The sequence below is a fragment of the Anabrus simplex genome, chromosome 12, assembly GCF_040414725.1.
Source record: "Anabrus simplex isolate iqAnaSimp1 chromosome 12, ASM4041472v1, whole genome shotgun sequence".
Classification (NCBI taxonomy): Eukaryota; Metazoa; Arthropoda; class Insecta; order Orthoptera; family Tettigoniidae; genus Anabrus; species Anabrus simplex.
In genome coordinates this window covers 71421566-71442976 of record NC_090276.1, presented here as the reverse complement: position 1 = coordinate 71442976, position 21411 = coordinate 71421566, and the positions used below count along the sequence as shown (strand labels likewise).

At 39.2% G+C, this 21411-nt stretch overlaps 3 protein-coding genes across 4 annotated transcripts in view; 1 reads left to right on the top strand and 2 right to left on the bottom strand.

Moving 5' to 3' along the window:
• LOC136884474 (uncharacterized) overlaps positions 1-21411 on the top strand; it is a 338275-nt gene that overhangs the window by 222401 nt on the left and 94463 nt on the right. The gene's annotated exons all lie outside the window — the stretch shown is intronic.
• Positions 3211-6273, bottom strand: LOC137502828 (transcriptional regulator ATRX homolog). The gene is made up of 2 exons (XM_068229891.1): positions 6248-6273; positions 3211-4086 (listed from the first exon to the last, which is right to left on the bottom strand). Exons 1-2 carry the CDS (start codon positions 6260-6262, stop codon positions 3274-3276), a joined length of 828 nt encoding a protein of 275 aa, XP_068085992.1. The 5' UTR covers positions 6263-6273; the 3' UTR covers positions 3211-3273.
• Positions 13309-18310, bottom strand: LOC136884475 (transcriptional regulator ATRX homolog). Its single transcript, XM_067156671.2, has 2 exons — positions 18155-18310; positions 13309-14307 (listed from the first exon to the last, which is right to left on the bottom strand). The coding sequence occupies exons 1-2, from the start codon at positions 18284-18286 to the stop codon at positions 13495-13497; spliced, it is 945 nt and encodes a 314-aa protein (XP_067012772.2). The 5' UTR covers positions 18287-18310; the 3' UTR covers positions 13309-13494.

Sequence of the window (21411 nt, the reverse complement as noted above, 5' to 3'; positions counted from 1 at the left end):
ATTGATTGATTGATTGATTGATTGATTGATTGATTGATTGATTGATTGATTGATTGATTGATTGATTGATTGATTGATTGATTGATTGATTGATTGATTGATTGATTGATTGATTGATTGATTGATTGATTGATTGATTGATTGATTGATTGATTGATTGATTGATTGATTGATTGATTGATTGATTGATTGATTGATTGATTGATTGATTGATTGATTGATTGATTGATTGATTGATTGATTGATTGATTCATTCATTCATTCATTCATTCATTCATTCATTCATTCATTCATTCATTCTTGAATAACAAGAGAACAAAAGTCATGGCGACATCTCAACAACCAATATTACCGAGGAGTAAATTCAAGCTAAACAAGATTACATCTCCTGGAATCCAAAGCCATCGTGAATGATAATCTGAACCCGAAATGAAGCATCCAATAGGACTTGAGGGTAGTGCATTGTTACACATGAGTATTATCTGGAAATGAGACACATCTGCTTTGTAACAAAATCCCCAAAAGTCTTTCGCATCGTTTTTGCAACCTGGGCACAAAATAACATAGATCAGCGGAAAATACATTTCTGTGATGTATAGTGCTGTAGAAAGCACTTGCGCATTCGCTGTACAGCGAGATCTATTGATAAACCATCCTTGGCCGTGTCAGACATACAACGTAACTAGGAGCCCAACATTTCAAAAAAGGGGCGTCTTTCATATGTTAGTGATTTCCGCAAACTTCCTAATTTCTGCGGAGGTATCGGCTTCATTTGAAACGTGTTTAATACAATATTTGGAAAATAATTTCCAAATATTTATCGTGCGAGACATTCAAGAATTTTGATGGTTTTAATAACGTCCATCAACGGAATACATCGTGGAAATGTTGGTAACGATGAACTAACACGTGATAAGAACATGACGAAATTATCGCTGGAATAATTATGGGAAAGAAATGATATGGGTGGGTTTGAGATCCCTAAATCCCCGATCAGGAAAAGGCAACACTAGTACGTGATGACTAAGGAACTGATTTTTGAGCAGTAATTTCAAGGAATAGAAAGCTTCTTTATAGTCTGCAGAATGTTTAAACATTGGGGGGACGGCACATTTAAACTCCTAATATCTATGCCACTCTTCCTGCTGACCTTACTTGCGGGCCTGAGGATGCCTTCGAATTGTTGTGCCTTGGTATCGTGCACAGCAAAGATAACTGTCCCTATTTTAATATATATATTATCTATAAACGTCTATTTGCCTCCTTGTGGTGAGACTAGCATTGCTTTGCATTGCAAATAGCTAAATTCTGTATTTTAATTTTGCAAAATGAACAACACGACTTATCTGCAATAACAGATAGCCGTCTTCTTGAAGGTCGTGTTGCATCATTACTATTTGAAGGGGCGGTTGTACTTTGTATTGGAAATGTATATGCATACCTTAGGTTCATAAACTTCACTCTTATTTCCAATGCGTCCGTTTTACTTATATAAAAGTCAATTTCTTGTAGCGAATATATAGTTTTGTTATAGTTTAGTTACAAATAAAATGAAAACATATATTTTGAAAGTATTGAATTTAAATTTCACTTTTCTGTATAGCACTTGTTTTAAAGACCATTTAAAATGTGTGGGCATACGACTGTACCCACTTTCAAGTGGTTATCATCACATACGTGCGCACACTAGCCCAAAAACAAATGTACGTTAAATATGGTTTATATCGGAAACTATTTCGAAGAGGGCATATGTCCATATGAAGCGTTTGCTTCAATAGAGCGTTCCTCTCATATGCCTGTGTTGTACTCTGCTATCACTACCATTTTGTTACAGTACTTTAGGGCAAACTATGAGTTCGATGACAGAGTACAGGTTTAATATCAAAAATAACAATAACGAAACACTGTTGCGCGCAGCGGAAAACAAGCCCAAAGGGGTTCGCGACGTAAAAGCGTGGTAACAAACTATACAATTAAAGGTAAAGGTAGTACCGATAGTGATAAGAACAACCTTTATTTGAATAAATATATAAATGTATGCACATTATTGCCCAGCGGGGAACAAAAGAATAACAAATAATTGGAATGATAATTTGAGGCAAATTTCAAAAGTGATGTTTACAGTTAATAGTTTATCCAGATTCCTGCATGTGCAAAGACTAATGCGAAAATCGTTAACAAAGTATAGAAGTTTAAAGGGAACAAGTAACTTTATTCGAAAAAAAAGACAGTGACATTTATCAAAATAATTAGACAACGGTAGTTAAATTTTTATACAAGTCTGTGGTAAATCTATGTACCTTATATCATACAATCATTAATCATGCAGAATTTTAAACAAGAGCCGACGGGAATGACGGAACCGAGAGACACGACCAATAATAGAATGTTCTGATTAGATGCATAGGAATAGCTGCAGGCACCTGAAGATCGAATTTACGCTTGAAGGTTAGAGGTAGTTCGAATACGCTAGAATGTGAATGTCCAAGCTTGCTTTAAAAAAGATTTGTAGCCTAGGAACAGGGAATGAAATTTAGTGCCGTCTAACTTCGTGACTCTCCCAACTGCCTCACCATTTATAAAGATGAATAAAACGATCTTTTGCATAATTTGATCTCTATGTCTCACCTGAAGAACACCTGCTGTCCAATGTTACGTGCTCGCACATCCAGCGGGGAACAGCCTCTCGTTCAACCTGGCGAGTATTTATATGATCTAGAGTTAATTCTAGAAGTTGCGAGATATAGAGTGTACGTCAGGGGAGCGGGAGAGTTCGTTGATAGTCCAAGATTGTTGTCAGTAAGTGGAAAACAAGGCCGGCAGAAGGTAATATAAGCTGAGGTATCGAAGGTACACAAGGTGAGTTCGGGGCATCACAGCACACCAGAATATTGACCATTCATCCTGCGATACCCTGCATATTTTTGACATACTCGTTTTGAACACTACAGTTTTTTACAAAAGGACAAAATACTACAATTAACCTAGAGAGGGAGTACGATTTATTGTTTCACAATTTACTTCAAGAACCAGAGGAAAGGATAGAAATTCAACATGTCCTTAAAGAACTGTAAAAATGAAAACCAGTTTTCATGTTTTATCATTATTTTTATTTTTTGAACATGTACAAGAATATATCAAATTTTACTTTGATTAAACAAATTTAGCTTTCACACAACACTCAATAGAGAGGGTAATGCAGTTAAATAGTTGACAGTTTCCAATTCATTTTTCATTGGCACATAACTGTTGTATTCGTTGTTAAGCGATCCTTTAGTATCCCCTAAAAGCCTGACCATTTGAATAAAGCCACATTATTGGGATTTGTTGTGGGTATTTTTCATCCTTCTTTCCTTTCTTTTCATTCTTCCTCTTCTTCTTGCTCTTCTTTTCATCACTCTCATCGGATGAGTCTGAACTGCCGGATTCATCGGAACCAGAACCGTTTCTTTTCTTAGAATGTGTCCGCTCGTGATCATTCAAGAACCCTGGGTACTGCGTGTTTCCTACTGGATATGGGAAAGAAATTATCTTGACAGGGCCGTGTTTCTGGTGAACTTCTTGAGGTGGTCGTGGAACATATTGGGGTTGCTCATGTTGATCTTCATAATTCTCAGGAGTGTATTGCGGGCGGTTTCCTTGAGGTGGTCGTGGAACATATATGGGTTGCTCATGTTGATCTTCATAATTCTCGAGAGTGTATTTCGGGCGGTTTCCTTGAGGTGGTCGTTGAGGATAATCGGATTGCTCCTGGTAAACGACAATATATTCAGGATCCTTCTTCTGGGTAGTACTATCTTCTGAGTGTACATCATTCCCTGGTCGTTGAGTGTATCCGGACTGGTCCTTGTCAACCGCAATATATTTAGAATTCTCTTTCTGGGTTGTACCATCTTCAGAGTGTACATCATTCACTGGTCGTTGAGTGTATCCGGACTTCTCCTTGTCATCCACAATATATTTAGAATTCTCCTTCTGGGAATTACCATCCTTGGAGTGATCGTCCTTTACTGATGTCGTAGAGGAGTGAACTTCACGAGAATCTCCTCTCGCAGTCACCACTGCTACCAATAGCAACAGCACCACCTGGAAGAGACGTATTTATTTAGATAAGTACTGCATATAGATAACGTCATTATTTGTGAAGTAGTTAGGAATTTAACTGTTTTCTGAAATTTAACTTCTCGATTTAGAGCCTACCATATTTATTTAATTATTTGTGTTTTTATTCCTTCATTCAATTTATTTATTTATTTATTATTGATTGATTAATTATTTCTTATTTATTTCATTTATTTACACATTCACGATACAGCTTCATTGAGTCCTTCACACTTGTACTGTCAACAATCCTACTAACAAATACTGGAGGACTCGTGCTACCCTTCAGCATTCCTTATAATTAGTCATTCGTAGTCATATTGTTTTGTCTGCCCTTTTGAATGGTTTTGTGAACATTTAATATGAAGCGCCTTATGGTATTCTGCAGTTCGTTGTCAGAATTCATCCATACTGACGTCATCATGCCGCCTGTTTGGTAAGAAGCTGTCCATATATTTGCTTTTTTATCCTGCAGTTCTTGATATTTTGTTGCAGAAGGCATTGGTATTTTTAATCGCAGTTCTTCTATCTAGAGCGGTTGTGTTGTGAGCTCAGAGGTTCGTCTCGAAGGAGCATTTCTTGACAGGCAGAGACTTTTTAAGACACATAGCCGTCACTCTTTCTAGTGTAGCTAGGTTACCCTTCGATAGGTGTTCCCAGGTAATGTCTAAGGCAGATGTCATGATGTATTCTGTTTGTACATAGACGTTTTTCTCTTAGCAGCATATAAGTTATTAGGAACGCTCTGTCATCTGTTGAATATATTTGGAAGCTGGAAAAGGTGAGTGAATGAAAGAGTATCTAGCAGGGAATAGTATTCTTCCGTGATCAGGGGAAGTGTATACTCTCTGGCTTGACAGGTAGTAATCAAGCATGGCTGCATGCGATGACATTACTAAGGATGAAAAACATAATTGTATCAGAATATTAATGAAAGTGTCAGTCGCTTAGTGCTATGTACAGAATGTATTGCGGGTTACCCTAAGCTTTCGCCTGCAATCATTGAAGTGATCATTTAATGGATTTATGTTATAATCATCCAAATTTGGCTGAACTTAGAGAGCTATAATGTCTCATGTGACGCCGGCAAAAAATTCCGGAGAGAAAAAAACAAAAATGAAGCACATTGGTCCAGTAGGACGGGTGGATGGATTTTCCAAAACTGTTTCTGTTAAACTCTTTCAATATGCTGAAAACCAACGCTAATCATGCTCATAAAATATCACAGTAGTGACATTAGCATATGTTCTAACCAAAGAGGACTACTTCATTGACAATATTAAAACTCAGTTTATGTCTACCAAACACCAAGCCCTATGAGAATGCAGCCGAACCTTAAACGAGAAACGAAATGCTATTTGGTCGGCCTCCTACACCACGGACGCCATAATGACGGAAGAAAGGAAGCAAGCAAATTACGAGCTACGGCAGGTAATCACTCGTTACGCCACTCATGGATTTCACCACAGATTCTGCCAAAACAAAAATTTCTACCAGCCGAACGAAGACTGTATCTAGTAATCTGTGCAACGATCAGTGCGAAAGATACCATGCACAAAATTGCAAAATGAGGACAACATCAATAATAATAAAGGCATTAGCATTTTTTAATTCCTTGCGGCTATTTCTAGCCGAGTGCAGCCCTTGCAAGGCAGACCCTCCGATGAGTGTGGGCGGCATCTGACATTTGTAGGTAACTGCGTGTTATTGTGGTGGAGGATAGTGTTATGTGTGGTGTGCGAGTTGCAGGGATGTTGGGAACAGCACAAACACCCAGCCCCCGGGCCATTGGAATTAACCAATGAAGGTTAAAATCCCCGACCCAGCCGGGAATCGACCCCGGGACCCTCTGAACCGACGGCCTGTACGCTGACTATTCAGCCAACGAGTCAGACAGGCATTGGCATAATTGACCATCTGTACAAAAATTGTTTTTGCGCGTCGTGCACTTTTCATTTAATAATTACTTTCCTCAAACGTCCCTTAATTTAATATCGATTTTATGAAATGCTATAGTTCAAGAATGTTAACCCAAAAATGAGTAAATTACGAACTTCCAATTGTGTTAACTAAATTTGACAAGACTGTATTTTCGAACAAATTATTTTACTACCTAGATGACCTAAGTATGTATGATAATACTCACTACTGTAGTCTTCATGATGATGGGTTTAGAGAGTACTGTGTTCACACCTTCAGATTTCACACCTCTTATACCCGTCACATAGCGTGACACAATTTGAAATTGTACCATGTTACCTTTGTGAAGATCTTTCGTGTTCAACAACACGCAGATCACTTGCTTCCTAGTTGTGAAGGTCGGCAAACAGCTGTACAACTATAATACCTTCAATTAGTTTATATGCAGTTGTTTACATGCATAATTGTCCTAGTGCCACAACAAACTGAATTTAATTTAAATCCCAGTCAACGCATTTTGTACTGTACTATCTATCTTCTGGTGATTCTTGAATTCTTGTCATGATTATCACTTGTGTAAGACCCTTAGCTGGTTGCCTAACTCCATTGGTAAATACTTTTTCTGGTTAAGTGATGTGCAGAAATTCACGTCCCGTGTACATACTTTGAAGAGCCAATTTCGCAGAAACTATTGTACATATCACAATTAAATGTATGTCTGTATTTCAGGATAGAATGGAAATTGCTGTACATTAAATCAGAGCCACTGATTATATTTATTTATTTCAAATTATATTATTTCCTTTGGATTAGGAATTTTTTCCTAAGAAATTGGGAGAGAATTTATGTACAGTTTTGTCAAAACCTATGAAAGCTCAGGATTGGAGCTTTTCATATATGTTCTCCAGAAAGAATGAATGAGTCGTATTCGTTGTTTTCATTGAAGGAATATTAACGATATTAAAGTAACGGCTGTACAAAAATATGAAATTATTTGAGGAAAATTAATTGCTTCTCCCATAATATCCCGCTAATAATATAATATAACTATCAGTCTTTATGCGGGAGTAAACTGTCGTAAGTGATATTTCACTAACTGTAGAGAAGAGCAGAAGGAAGCCCCCGAGGTACATATATTGATACCCATAAGGCAGGTCGAACTGGCAGCCAATACGATAAGGTGTGCAGCGGACGGCATAGTGTTGAAATGCTGTATGAATACTCACCATTCTTACCGCTGAGTTCACCTTGCTCATACGATAGTATCACATTGCTCATCTTTATTCCCACGAAACGTACACGTAAAAAAGTTTACCCATAAGAATACATGACCAAAAGTACCAACATGAGTTAACAACTAAATCGTCGTCTTTACATTTACGATAACATACCTACAACATCCAGAAGAAAAGCATACAGAACATCAGACGTCTAGTATCAGCATTTGCGAAGAAGGTAGAAGATTTTAATTTAAGAAAACACTTCATTCAGTTCTCTAAATTCCTCTGAAAACAAATATATACTACGTTTATGTTCTTCTTGCCAAGACAGTATTTTGAAATTCTTTACTGTAGGGACAGAAGTCATCGACACTAGCAAAGCGAATTAGGACTCATTAACAATTAACTTTCTTGAAAACTGTAGACCGAAATACAATCAGCTTCCGACATGCCGATGCCAAAGGTATTTAATGAGCTTGTAAATAAAGTTAACAGAACTCTTCTTCGGGTCATGAGGGCATTTGGGGGTTGAACAGACCGTGTAATTTCTGGTAAGTCCCCAATTAGAGTATGGATCCTATGTATGGGACCCTAAACAGGATTACTTGATTCGAGAACCGGAAGAGATCCAAACGAAAGCAGCACGATTTGTTCTGGTTAATTCCCGCAAAGGTTCCAACTTTTCGGTTGGGAAGATTCGGTAGTAAGGAGCCGAGTTGCTCGACTAAGCGATATGAAGAGTGGCGTGGAATGACATTAGTAGATGAATGAGCTTGAATGGAATTTTCAAACGTAAGAAGGGTCAAAATATGAAGTTAAATTTGTTATTGAAGGTGACAATTAGGTGCAAGTATTGTTTATAGCAAAAGGTCTTGGGGACTGGAATAATTTACCAAAGGAGATGTTCGATGATATCTTGCTTCCTTCAGTTCAGTTAGGAAAGCACAGCCCTAAATGCAGATTGATTGATTGATTGATTGATTCGTTGGTTGGTTGGTTGGTTGGTTGGTTGGTTGGTTGGTTGGTTGGTTGGTTGGTTGGTTGGTTGGTTGGTTGGTTGGTTGGTTGGTTGGTTGGTTGGTTGGTTGGTTGGTTGGTTGGTTGGTTGGTTGGTTGGTTGGTTGGTTGGTTGGTTGGTTGGTTGGTTGGTTGGTTGGTTGGTTGGTTGGTTGGTTGGTTGGTTGGTTGGTTGGTTGGTTGGTTGGTTGGTTGGTTGGTTGGTTGGTTGGTTGGTTGGTTGGTTGGTTGGTTGGTTGGTTGGTTGGTTGGTTGGTTGGTTGGTTGGTTGGTTGGTTGGTTGGTTGGTTGGTTGGTTGGTTGGTTGGTTGGTTGGTTGGTTGGTTGGTTGGTTGGTTGGTTGGTTGGTTGGTTGGTTGGTTGGTTGGTTGGTTGGTTGGTTGGTTGGTTGGTTGGTTGGTTGGTTGGTTGGTTGGTTGGTTGGTTGGTTGGTTGGTTGGTTGGTTGGTTGGTTGGTTGGTTGGTTGGTTGGTTGGTTGGTTGGTTGGTTGGTTGGTTGGTTGGTTGGTTGGTTGGTTGGTTGGTTGGTTGGTTGGTTGGTTGGTTGGTTGGTTGGTTGGTTGGTTGGTTGGTTGGTTGGTTGGTTGGTTGGTTGGTTGGTTGGTTGGTTGGTTGGTTGGTTGGTTGGTTGGTTGGTTGGTTGGTTGGTTGGTTGGTTGGTTGGTTGGTTGGTTGGTTGGTTGGTTGGTTGGTTGGTTGGTTGGTTGGTTGGTTGGTTGGTTGGTTGGTTGGTTGGTTGGTTGGTTGGTTGGTTGGTTGGTTGGTTGGTTGGTTGGTTGGTTGGTTGGTTGGTTGGTTGGTTGGTTGGTTGGTTGGTTGGTTGGTTGGTTGGTTGGTTGGTTGGTTGGTTGGTTGGTTGGTTGGTTGGTTGGTTGGTTGGTTGGTTGGTTGGTTGGTTGGTTGGTTGGTTGGTTGGTTGGTTGGTTGGTTGGTTGGTTGGTTGGTTGGTTGGTTGGTTGGTTGGTTGGTTGGTTGGTTGGTTGGTTGGTTGGTTGGTTGGTTGGTTGGTTGGTTGGTTGGTTGGTTGGTTGGTTGGTTGGTTGGTTGGTTGGTTGGTTGGTTGGTTGGTTGGTTGGTTGGTTGGTTGGTTGGTTGGTTGGTTGGTTGGTTGGTTGGTTGGTTGGTTGGTTGGTTGGTTGGTTGGTTGGTTGGTTGGTTGGTTGGTTGGTTGGTTGGTTGGTTGGTTGGTTGGTTGGTTGGTTGGTTGGTTGGTTGGTTGGTTGGTTGGTTGGTTGGTTGGTTGGTTGGTTGGTTGGTTGGTTGGTTGGTTGGTTGGTTGGTTGGTTGGTTGGTTGGTTGGTTGGTTGGTTGGTTGGTTGGTTGGTTGGTTGGTTGGTTGGTTGGTTGGTTGGTTGGTTGGTTGGTTGGTTGGTTGGTTGGTTGGTTGGTTGGTTGGTTGGTTGGTTGGTTGGTTGGTTGGTTGGTTGGTTGGTTGGTTGGTTGGTTGGTTGGTTGGTTGGTTGGTTGGTTGGTTGGTTGGTTGGTTGGTTGGTTGGTTGGTTGGTTGGTTGGTTGGTTGGTTGGTTGGTTGGTTGGTTGGTTGGTTGGTTGGTTGGTTGGTTGGTTGGTTGGTTGGTTGGTTGGTTGGTTGGTTGGTTGGTTGGTTGGTTGGTTGGTTGGTTGGTTGGTTGGTTGGTTGGTTGGTTGGTTGGTTGGTTGGTTGGTTGGTTGGTTGGTTGGTTGGTTGGTTGGTTGGTTGGTTGGTTGGTTGGTTGGTTGGTTGGTTGGTTGGTTGGTTGGTTGGTTGGTTGGTTGGTTGGTTGGTTGGTTGGTTGGTTGGTTGGTTGGTTGGTTGGTTGGTTGGTTGGTTGGTTGGTTGGTTGGTTGGTTGGTTGGTTGGTTGGTTGGTTGGTTGGTTGGTTGGTTGGTTGGTTGGTTGGTTGGTTGGTTGGTTGGTTGGTTGGTTGGTTGGTTGGTTGGTTGGTTGGTTGGTTGGTTGGTTGGTTGGTTGGTTGGTTGGTTGGTTGGTTGGTTGGTTGGTTGGTTGGTTGGTTGGTTGGTTGGTTGGTTGGTTGGTTGGTTGGTTGGTTGGTTGGTTGGTTGGTTGGTTGGTTGGTTGGTTGGTTGGTTGGTTGGTTGGTTGGTTGGTTGGTTGGTTGGTTGGTTGGTTGGTTGGTTGGTTGGTTGGTTGGTTGGTTGGTTGGTTGGTTGGTTGGTTGGTTGGTTGGTTGGTTGGTCGGTCGGTTGGTTGAATCATTCATTCTTGAATAACAAGAGAACAAAAGTCATGGCGACATCTCAACAACCAATATTACCGAGGAGTAAATTCAAGCTAAACAAGATTACATCTCCTGGAATCCAAAGCCATCGTGAATGATAATCTGAACCCGAAATGAAGCATCCAATAGGACTTGAGGGTAGTGCATTGTTACACATGAGTATTATCTGGAAATGAGACACATCTGCTTTGTAACAAAATCCCCAAAAGTCTTTCGCATCGTTTTTGCAACCTGGGCACAAAATAAAATAGATCAGCGGAAAATACATTTCTGTGATTTATAGTGCTGTAGAAAGCACTTGCGCATTCGCTGTACAGCGAGATCTATTGATAAACCATCCTTGGCCGTGTCAGACATACAACGTAACTAGGAGCCCAACATTTCAAAAAAGGGGCGTCTTTCATATGTTAGTGATTTCCGCAAACTTCCTAATTTCTGCGGAGGTATCGGCTTCATTTGAAACGTGTTTAATACAATATTTGGAAAATAATTTCCAAATATTTATCGTGCGAGTCATTCAAGAATGTTGATGGTTTTAATAACGTCCATCAACGGAATACATCGTGGAAATGTTGGTAACGATGAACTAACACGCGGTGCGTTTGTTTGTAAGGAACAAACTCACGTCTGACTAGCCCCTATTCATTACATGATAAGAACATGACGAAATTATCGCTGGAATAGTTATGGGAAAGAAATGATATGGGTGGGTTTGAGATCCCTAAATCCCTGATCAGGAAAAGGCAACACTAATACGTGATGACTAAGGAACTGATTTTTGAGCAGTAATTTCAAGGAATAGAAAGCTTCTTTATAGTCTGCAGAATGTTTAAACATTGGGGGGACGGCACATTAAAACTCCTAATATCTATGCCACTCTTCCTGCTGACCTTACTTGCGGGCCTGAGGATGCCTTCGAATTGTTGTGCCTTGGTATCGTGCACAGCAAAGATAACTGTCCCTATTTTAATATATATATATTGTCTATAAACGTCTATTTGCCTCCTTGTGGTGAGACTAGCATTGCTTTGCATTGCAAAAGAGCTAAATTCTGTATTTTAATTTTGCAAAATGAACAGCACGACTTATCTGCAATAACAGATAGCCGTCTTCTTGAAGGTCGTGTTGCATCATTACTATTTGAAGTGGCGGTTGTACTTTGTATTGGAAATGTATATTGCTACCTTAGGTTCATAAACTTCACTCTTATTTCCAATGCGTCCGTTTTACTTATATAAAAGTCAATTTCTTGCAGCGAATATATAGTTTTGTTATAGTTTAGTTACAAATAAAATGAAAATATATATTTTGAAAGTATTGAATTTTAATTTCACTTTTCTGTATAGCACTTGTTTTAAAGACCATTTAAAATGTGTGGGCATACGACTGTACCCACTTTCAAGTGGTTATCATCACATACGTGCGCACACTAGCCCAAAAACAAATGTACGTTAAATATGGTTTATATCGGAAACTATTTCGAATAGGGCATATGTCCATATGAAGCGTTTGCTTCAATAGAGCGTTCCTCTCATATGCCTGTGTTGTACTCTGCTATCACTACCATTTTGTTACAGTACTTTAGGGCAAACTTTGAGTTCGATGACAGAGTACAGGTTTCATATCAAAAATAACAATAACGAAACACTGTTGCGCGCAGCGGAAAACAAGCCCAAAGGGGTTCGCGACGTAAAAGCGTGGTAACAAACTATACAATTAAAGGTAAAGGTAGTACCGATAGTGATAAGAACAACCTTTATTTGAATAAATATATAAATGTATGCACATTATTGCCCAGCGGGGAACAAAAGAATAACAAATAATTGGAATGATAATTTGAGGCAAATTTCAAAAGTGATGTTTACAATTAATAGTTTATCCAGATTCCTGGATGTGCAAAGACTAATGCGAAAATCGTTAACAAAGTATAGAAGTTTAAAGGGAACAAGTAACTTTATTCGAAAAAATAGACAGTGACATTTATCAAAATAATTAGACAACGGTAGTTAAATTGTTATACAAGTCTGTGGTAAATCTATGTACCTTATATCATACAATCATTAATCATGCAGAATTTTAAACAAGAGCCGACGGGAATGACGGAACCGAGAGACACGACCAATAATAGAATGTTCTGATTAGATGCATAGGAATAGCTGCAGGCACCTGAAGATCGGATTTACGCTTGAAGGTTAGAGGTAGTTCGAATACGCTAGAATGTGAATGTCCAAGCTTGCTTTAAAAAAGATTTGTAGCCTAGGAACAGGGAATGAAATTTAGTGCCGTCTAACTTCGTGACTCTCCCAACTGCCTCACCATTTATAAAGATGAATAAAACGATCTTTTGCATAATTTGATCTCTATGTCTCACCTGAAGAACACCTGCTGTCCAATGTTACGTGCTCGCACATCCAGCGGGGAACAGCCTCTCGTTCAACCTGGCGAGTATTTATATGATCTAGAGTTAATTCTAGAAGTTGCGAGATATAGAGTTGACGTCAGGGGAGCGGGAGAGTTCGTTGATAGTCCAAGATTGTTGTCAGTAAGTGGAAAACAAGGCCGGCAGAAGGTAATATAAGCTGAGGTATCGAAGGTACACAAGGTGAGTTCGGGGCATCACAGCACACCAGAATATTGACCATTCATCCTGCGATACCCTGCATATTTTCTGACATACTCGTTTTGAAAACTACAGTTTTTTACAAAAGGACAGAATACTACAATTAACCTAGAGAGGGAGTACGATTTATTGTTTCACAATTTACTTCAAGAACCAGAGGAAAGGATAGAAATTCAACATGTCCTTAACGAGCTGTAAAAATGAAAACCAGTTTTCATGTTTTATCATTATTTTTATTTTTTGAACATGTACAAGAATATATCAAATTTTACTTTGATTAAACAAATTTAGCTTTCACACAACACTCAATAGAGAGGGTAATGGAGTTAAATAGTTGACAGTTTCCAATTCATTTTTCATTGGCACATAACTGTTGTATTCGTTGTTAAGCGATCCTTTAGTATCCCCTAAAAGCCTGACCATTTGAATAAAGCCACATTATTGGGATTTGTTGTGGGTATTTTTCATCCTTCTTTCCTTTCTTTTCATTCTTCCTCTTCTTCTTGCTCTTCTTTTCATCACTCTCATCGGATGAGTCTGAACTGCCGGATTCATCGGAACCAGAACCGTTTCTTTTCTTAGAATGTGTCCGCTCGTGATCATTCAAGAACCCTGGGTACTGCGTGTTTCCTACTGGATATGGGAAAGAAATTATCTTGACAGGGCCGTGTTTCTGGTGAACTTCTTGAGGTGGTCGTGGAACATATATGGGTTGCTCATGTTGATCTTCATAATTCTCAGGAGTGTATTGCGGGCGGTTTCCTTGAGGTGGTCGTGGAACATATTGGGGTTGCTCATGTTGATCTTCATAATTCTCAGGAGTGTATTGCGGGCGGTTTCCTTGAGGTGGTCGTTGAGGATAATCGGATTGCTCCTGGTAAACGACAATATATTCAGGATCCTTCTTCTGGGTAGTACTATCTTCTGAGTGTACATCATTCCCTGGTCGTTGAGTGTATCCGGACTGCTCCTTGTCAACCGCAATATATTTAGAATTCTCTTTCTGGGTTGTACCATCTTCAGAGTGTACATCATTCACTGGTCGTTGAGTGTATCCGGACTTCTCCTTGTCATCCACAATATATTTAGAATTCTCCTTCTGGGAATTACCATCCTTGGACTGATCGTCCTTTACTGATCTCGTGGAGGATTGTACTTCACGAGAATCTGCTCTCGCAGTCACCACTGCTACCAACAGTAACAGCACCACCTGGAAGAGACGTATTTATTTAGATAAGTACTGCATATAGATAACGTCATTATTTGTGAAGTAGTTAGGAATTTAACTGTTTTCTGAAATTTAACTTCTCGATTTAGAGCCTACCATATTTATTTAATTATTTATGTTTTTATTCCTTCATTCAGTTTATTTATTTATTTATTATTGATTGATTAATTATTTCTTATTTATTTCATTTATTTACACATTCACGATACAGCTTCATTGAGTCCTTCACACTTGTACTGTCAACAATCCTACTAACAAATACTGGAGGACTCGTGCTGCCCTTCAGCATTCCTTATAATTAGTCATTCGTAGTCATATTGTTTTGTCTGCCCTTTTGAATGGTTTTGTGAACATTTAATAAGAAGCCCCTTATGGTATTCTGCAGTTCGTTGTCAGAATTCATCCATACTGACGTCATCATGCCGCCTGTTTGGTAAGAAGCTGTTCATATATTTGCTTTCTTATCCTGCAGTTCTTGATATTTTGTTGCAGAAGGCATTGGTATTTTTAATCGCAGTTCTTCTATCTAGAGCGGTTGTGTTGTGAGCTCAGAGGTTCGTCTCGAAGGAGCATTTCTTGACAGGCAGAGACTTTTTAAGACACATAGCCGTCACTATTTCTAGTGTAGCTAGGTTACCCTTCGATAGGTGTTCCCAGGTAATGTCTAAGGCAGATGTCATGATGGATTCTGTTTGTACATAGACGTTTTTCTCTTAGCAGCATATAAGTCATTAGGAACGCTCTGCCATCTGTTGAATATATTTGGAAGCTGGGAAAGGTGAGTGAATGAAAGAGTATCTAGCAGGGAATAGTATTCTTCCGTGATCAGGGGAAGTGTATACTCTCTGGCTTGACAGGTAGTAATCAAACATGGCTGCATGTAATGACATTACTTAGGATGAAAATCATAATTGTATCAGAATATTAATGAAAGTGTCAGTCGCTTAGTGCTAAGTACAGAATGTATTGCGGGTTAGCGTAAGCTTTCGCCTGCAATCATTGAAGTGATCATTTATGGTTTTATATTATAATCATTCAAATTTGGCTGAACTTAGAGACCTATCAATGTCTCATGTGACACCGGCAAGTAATTCAGGAGAGAATAAAACAAAAATAAAGCAAATCGGCCCAGTAGGACGGGTGTTTCCAATCATGGTCATGATATATCAAAGTAGTGACATTAAAACAGTCCAGGCGGTACCGGGAGTTCAGCGTGGCACAGTACGGGCTGCAATGGCCGTAGAATTCTGAAATTTCGTAGATGCGCTAACTAGGTAATGCGCACGCGAATAATGTCACGAAAATTATTACTTTCAAGTCTTACCAACAGGCGAAGATATGGCGCTGCAACGTTCCGTAACTTCTTCCGGGGAAATTGCGTTCTGTCTGCTCCTTGCTTCTTGCAGGATGAACCATTGCATTGAAATGAAATTAAATGTCGTATGGTTTTTAGTGCCGGGAGATCCCAGGACGGGTTCGGCTTTCCAGATGCAGTTCTTTCTATTTGACACCTGTAGGCGACCTGCGCGTCGTGATGACGATGAAATAATGATGAAGACAGTACATACACCCAGCCCCCGGGCCATTGGAATTAACCAATTAAGGTTAAAATCCCCGACCCGGCCGGGAATCGAACCTGGGACCCTCTGAACCGAAGGCCAGTACGCTGACCGTTCAGCCAACGAGTCGGACACCATTTCATTCAGCTTACGCGACAAACACCTTTATTCTTGGTCCGCTTTTCTTTGAGAAGATGACCTCTCGTAGGCCTGTTAGGTGTACAGTTACATCTGCATACTATAGGGGACCACTTGTGCAACACATGTTTCCAGTTTTGCAAGAACGCAACTGTGAATGCATCGCTACGTTCATACAAGACGAGGAAACACCACATATTGCTCGCGAGATGAAATATTTGCTGCAAGAGACCGTCAGTAACGACCGCGTCATCTCTGGGCATATTTCAGATGCATGGCCTACATTATCCACTGACCTGAATGCATGTGACTTCTGGTTGTGGGGATATTTGAAGGATCGTGTCTTGCCTTTGCCTAATCTGAAGGCTAGAATACGACGGCATGTCGCTCTGACTTCACCCGATATGATGGAGGCAAGTGTCCACCATGCTGTGTTATGTTGCTGAGTTGGGATGCCATATCGAACAGTGTTTATAACCATATGCCAGAACCACCGTTATGATATTTTTCATCTTTCCTGTCTTTTTCTGGGACCCTAGCACTGGTGAGAGCGCTGTATTATCACCCGGTGGTAAGACTTGGAATGAATAATTTTTTAGCATAATTCGCGAGTGCATCGCTTAATTAGCATATCTACGAAATTTCAGACTCATACCATTATAGCCTGTGCTGTGCCGGGCTGAACACGGTCAGTTTAATTCTGGACACCTGGTATTATTATTATTATTATTATTATTATTATTATTATTATTATTATTATTATTATTATTATTATTATTATTATTATTATTATTATTATTATTATTATTATTATTATTATTATTATTATATTTTGACAATCGTATCAGCGCACAATTTTTGGTTCAGAACCAGTTCTCAGACTTAAGGTCCATCATCAGTGTTTGCAAATTATCTGAAATATGTTAATCCACACAGGTGTTTCGTGAAGGTGAACTAAATTGTAAAAAACGTATAGAAGCATACCAGGTACTAAGCAGACGTTCAGTCGGAATGTGCTAGTAGCACGTGTCATCTCGAAGTTGAAAACATTATGTCAGTAATAGCGGCTTCATTTATGTGCTGATAGGATTCTCAAATTTCAATAATAACAGGACAACAATCACAACTGACCTGCATTTAGGGCGGTCGCCCAGGTGGCAAATTCCCTATCTATTGTTTTCCTATTCTTTCCTTAAATAATTGCAAAGAATTTGGAAATTAATTGAACATCTCCCTTGGTAAATTATTTCAATCCCTAAGTCATCTTCCTATAAACGAATACTTGCCCCAATTTGTCCTCTTGAATTCCAACTTTATCCTCATATCGTAATATTTCTTACTTTGAAAAACTACTAATATCATTCCTCGCCATCTCTCCACTAACAGCTCGCAACATACCACTTAGTCGAGCAGCTCGTCTCCTTACTCCCAAGTCTTCCCAGCCCAAACATTGCAACATTCTCATAACTACTCCTTTGTGGGAAATCACCCAGAACAAATGAAGTTGCTTTTCTTTGGATGTTTATCAGTTGTATGGGTCCCATAATCTGGAACGATACTCTAGTTCGGGTCTTATCAGAGACTTATATGCCCTCTCCTTTGCATCCTTACCACAACCAATAAATGCCCTTATAACCATGTGCAGAGATATGTGCCCTTCTGTTTCTGTGATTACCCTAATGACGATCTTTCCTTATATTAACAGCTACCTACTTACAATGATCCCCAAAGGGAATTTACACCCCCCTCAACGCAGAAATTAAAACTGAATGGACTTTTCCTATTAATGAAACTCACAACCTAACTTTTAACCTCGATTTTTTGTGAGACATACCACTTCTGTTGACGTACTAATGAATCTGTATCGTTTTCTTTTTGTGTTGTGTTTGTACCATACAGCACAATATTAATAAGAAGAATATTAATAATATATTCTTTTCACCCAATATCCATTCCTTTACTAGCGACCCTATGAAATACTATAGTTGTAGCATTTGAGCCCCCAAAGGAGTACTTTAAAAACTCTTAAATACTAACTAACTTTGCTGCCAAGACTCGACTTGAGAACATGGTATGTCACTGTTAACTGTTTAACTTCTTAGATATAGTAAATATTTATCTATGATACTTACTACTGTAGTCTTCATGTTGATGGGTTTGGAGACGTCTGATTCCACACATCCAGAGGCCCCATTCTTATACCTGTGGCACATGGCGTGACAAAATTTGAAATGTAACATGTTACCATTGTGAATAAATTTCATGTTCTGCAGCACGCAACGAAGAGGCGTTACCTGGTTTCTTCCTAGTTGTGAAGGTCAGGAAACAGTTGTGCATTCAATAGAGATCACACTAATTCCTTCCCTCAGTTCATATGCAGCTGGTAACATGCATCATTGTCGATAGCATCACAAAAAGAATTATTTCGATTTCAATTCCAGTAAATGCATTGTTCTATTGATATTCTGGTGTTTCAAAAACTTATTGTCTTGACTATTATTTGTAGAATAAGTGTATACGATTGTATAACTCCACCCGTACTGATTTTTCTGGATAAGTTGTGTGTACAACTTCACGACACTTAGACTAAGTTTCAAGGGCCAGTTTCGCTTGAACTACTGTGCAGATCACTATAAAATGTATATTATCTTTATTTCAGTATACCATGGAAGTTACACTGTTAAGAGCCACTGATCTTATCTATTTACTTTAAATTAAACAATTCTTTCTCCGCAGGTGAAATATTTTTACGAAGAAATTGAGGTGAATTTACGCACAGTTTTTTTCCTCCAAATCCTATTGTAGGTAAATAATTGAACCTTCTCGCATAAGTTCTCAATACCCTTGGCTATGTTCTCCAGTAAAATGAATTAATTACATGTATTGCTTTAATTTAAAATGTTAATGTTATTAAAGTTAATGCTATCCAAAGATATCAAAATGTTTGAGGAAAACATTAATTAATAATATTATCTCTTAATATCCCTCCAATGAGCTTAAGGTACTAGTTATATATGCAGCTTCTTCTTCTTGTGACAATCTATCTTTAGACATGTATCAACTGGAGATCCTCCATGATTTTCTATCCTAAACATCTTGTTTCATTTGTTCATAACTTCTTCGTTGCTTGACATCTATTAACATTCCAAACCTTCTTCCATTTATTTTTCCCTTTATCGCCATTTTTAAAGACAATTCCTACGTAGTATGTGACCCAACTAAAATATTTTACTATTCCTTATCGTTTTCATCAGGTGTGTATTCTCTCCTACTCTTTTTAAGACTTCTACATTTCCATTTCACTTTTTGCAATTCTTCTTCACAACCATACTTCAAAACGTTCCAAATACCTCGAAACTTTTTTCTTAACGTCCTTGTTACAGCTCCGTATGTACACCACACCATGATAGGAACCGAGCTCGATAGCTGCAGACGCCTAACTACGACCAGTATACACTATTCGGGAGATGGCGGGTTCGAACCTAACTGTCGCCACCCTTGAAGGTGTTTTTCCATGTTTTTCCCGCATTCACGTAAGGCAAATGCTGGGGCTAGGCATTAATTAAAGCCACGGCCACTTCCTTCCCGCCCCTAGACCTTTCCTGACAAATTTTCGCCATTGTCTGTGTGGCGTAAAGCAAATTGTAAAAAAAAAAAAATAGTGATTTTCTTAGACATCAAAATCCCCCTCACCTTTCCGAAATCACCTTTTCCCATAGATATTCTGCTTCTTACTTTTCCTGTACAGATTTCATTCCATGTTAACAAACTCCCCAAAAATCTGAATAACTTCACCTCTCAAATTTCTTCCCTCTAGTGTTATATCAACAGCAGCTTCGTCCTTTCCTTCTCCAATCACCTTAGTTTTGCCAATGTTGAAGTTGGAGCTTTGGGCAATTAAGTTATGAACATGGTGGCTTTTAGAGGGTTCAGCTGCTATTTTGAAGAATCTTTTGTATAACTGTATTGACTGACATATAGGAATCTGTTACCATCCTATTATAAGACATAGGATAATTCATGTTCGGAAGGCTTTGTCTACTCGGCAACCTCTATTTGGGGGAAGCTGAATACCATTTTCTAATTTATGAACCAGCGCTCTGAGTTTTCTCTGTGGAATCCTCCTTAAAGGTGAATATTTTCTCTTTGGTAGAGTTCCTACTGACTTGCGATATTTATATAGAGTATTCTCATTAATTATCCTATAAAACAGACTTAGACTAATTATAATATCACCAATACTATTATTAGCACTGTAACTATTTATACTTGCATTATTTACACCAAGTGCACCCATAGCAGGACTCGTAATCCCCTGTTTTGACCAGAAAAAAATAAAGGCGTTTAACCTCTACTAGTGTACTACCTCCAATCGTGTATTTTATTTATAAACAACTTCATATTTTAACACCGCTTTATATATTCATTTGCGCAGTTTTTAGCATTTGTCAACATTTTTTTCAACAGTGGTGAATGATGTGAGACGTACGTTGTACATTATTATACCCCGAATTTTTTAAGCAGTAATAGTTTAGAATGCAAACCAATTCGGTTATTAGGAAGTGTTGTCTAGCCCGTCATCTGTAGCATAACCTTTAGGCTGTACCCCTAATGTTTATGCAAACCTTACTACATAACCGTTGTGCAGGCTAGTGTATACATGTTTCATTTGTCGTCATCATTCCGGCTCGGATTTCTCGGTTGTTGCGTTGACGAGTTTCCATGCACACCAGTTTTCTAGTCTTTAGTTTTTGATAGAGCTGGAGTTCGACTACGGGGTTTATTGGCAGAAAGTTCCGTTTCCAGCCGCTACACCAAGGTGGTGTCATTAATTGGCCTCTTGTTGCAACACATCACCGTCGTTCTCGTGATTTCTTGTCTGGTGGTTTTCTTACGTCAACATCTGTAGTGAACGCCGGGGTGATAGAATGTTGACGTGAAAAAGAGTTCTTAATGTAGTGACAGTAGCATAACTTTTAGGATGTACCCCTAATGTTTATGCAAACCTTATTGCATTATCGTTGTGTAGGCTAGTGTATACATGTTACACTCTGGATTACAACCTATTACTACGGGTCTTTGTACTACAAGCAGGTGTTGAATTAAAATATTCCCCCAGGAACTCATGAAATTTCAATTTTTACGAATAGAATCTTAGAGTAACTGCTAGAGGAGGAATATTCTCATTTCGACTTTCAGAAGATCTTAGGAGAAATCGGACGAAAACAATACCAGTAGAGGCCGGTGACGTCATCCGGCTAGTTGGGAGATTTCCGGCCCAAATTACTCATCCCTTCTAGGAAATCCCGAAGGAGACTACGACAGGGCTGACGGTCACCTTATACGAGCATAAAAGCTAACTCAATTACAGGTCAGTGCCAGAACAGGA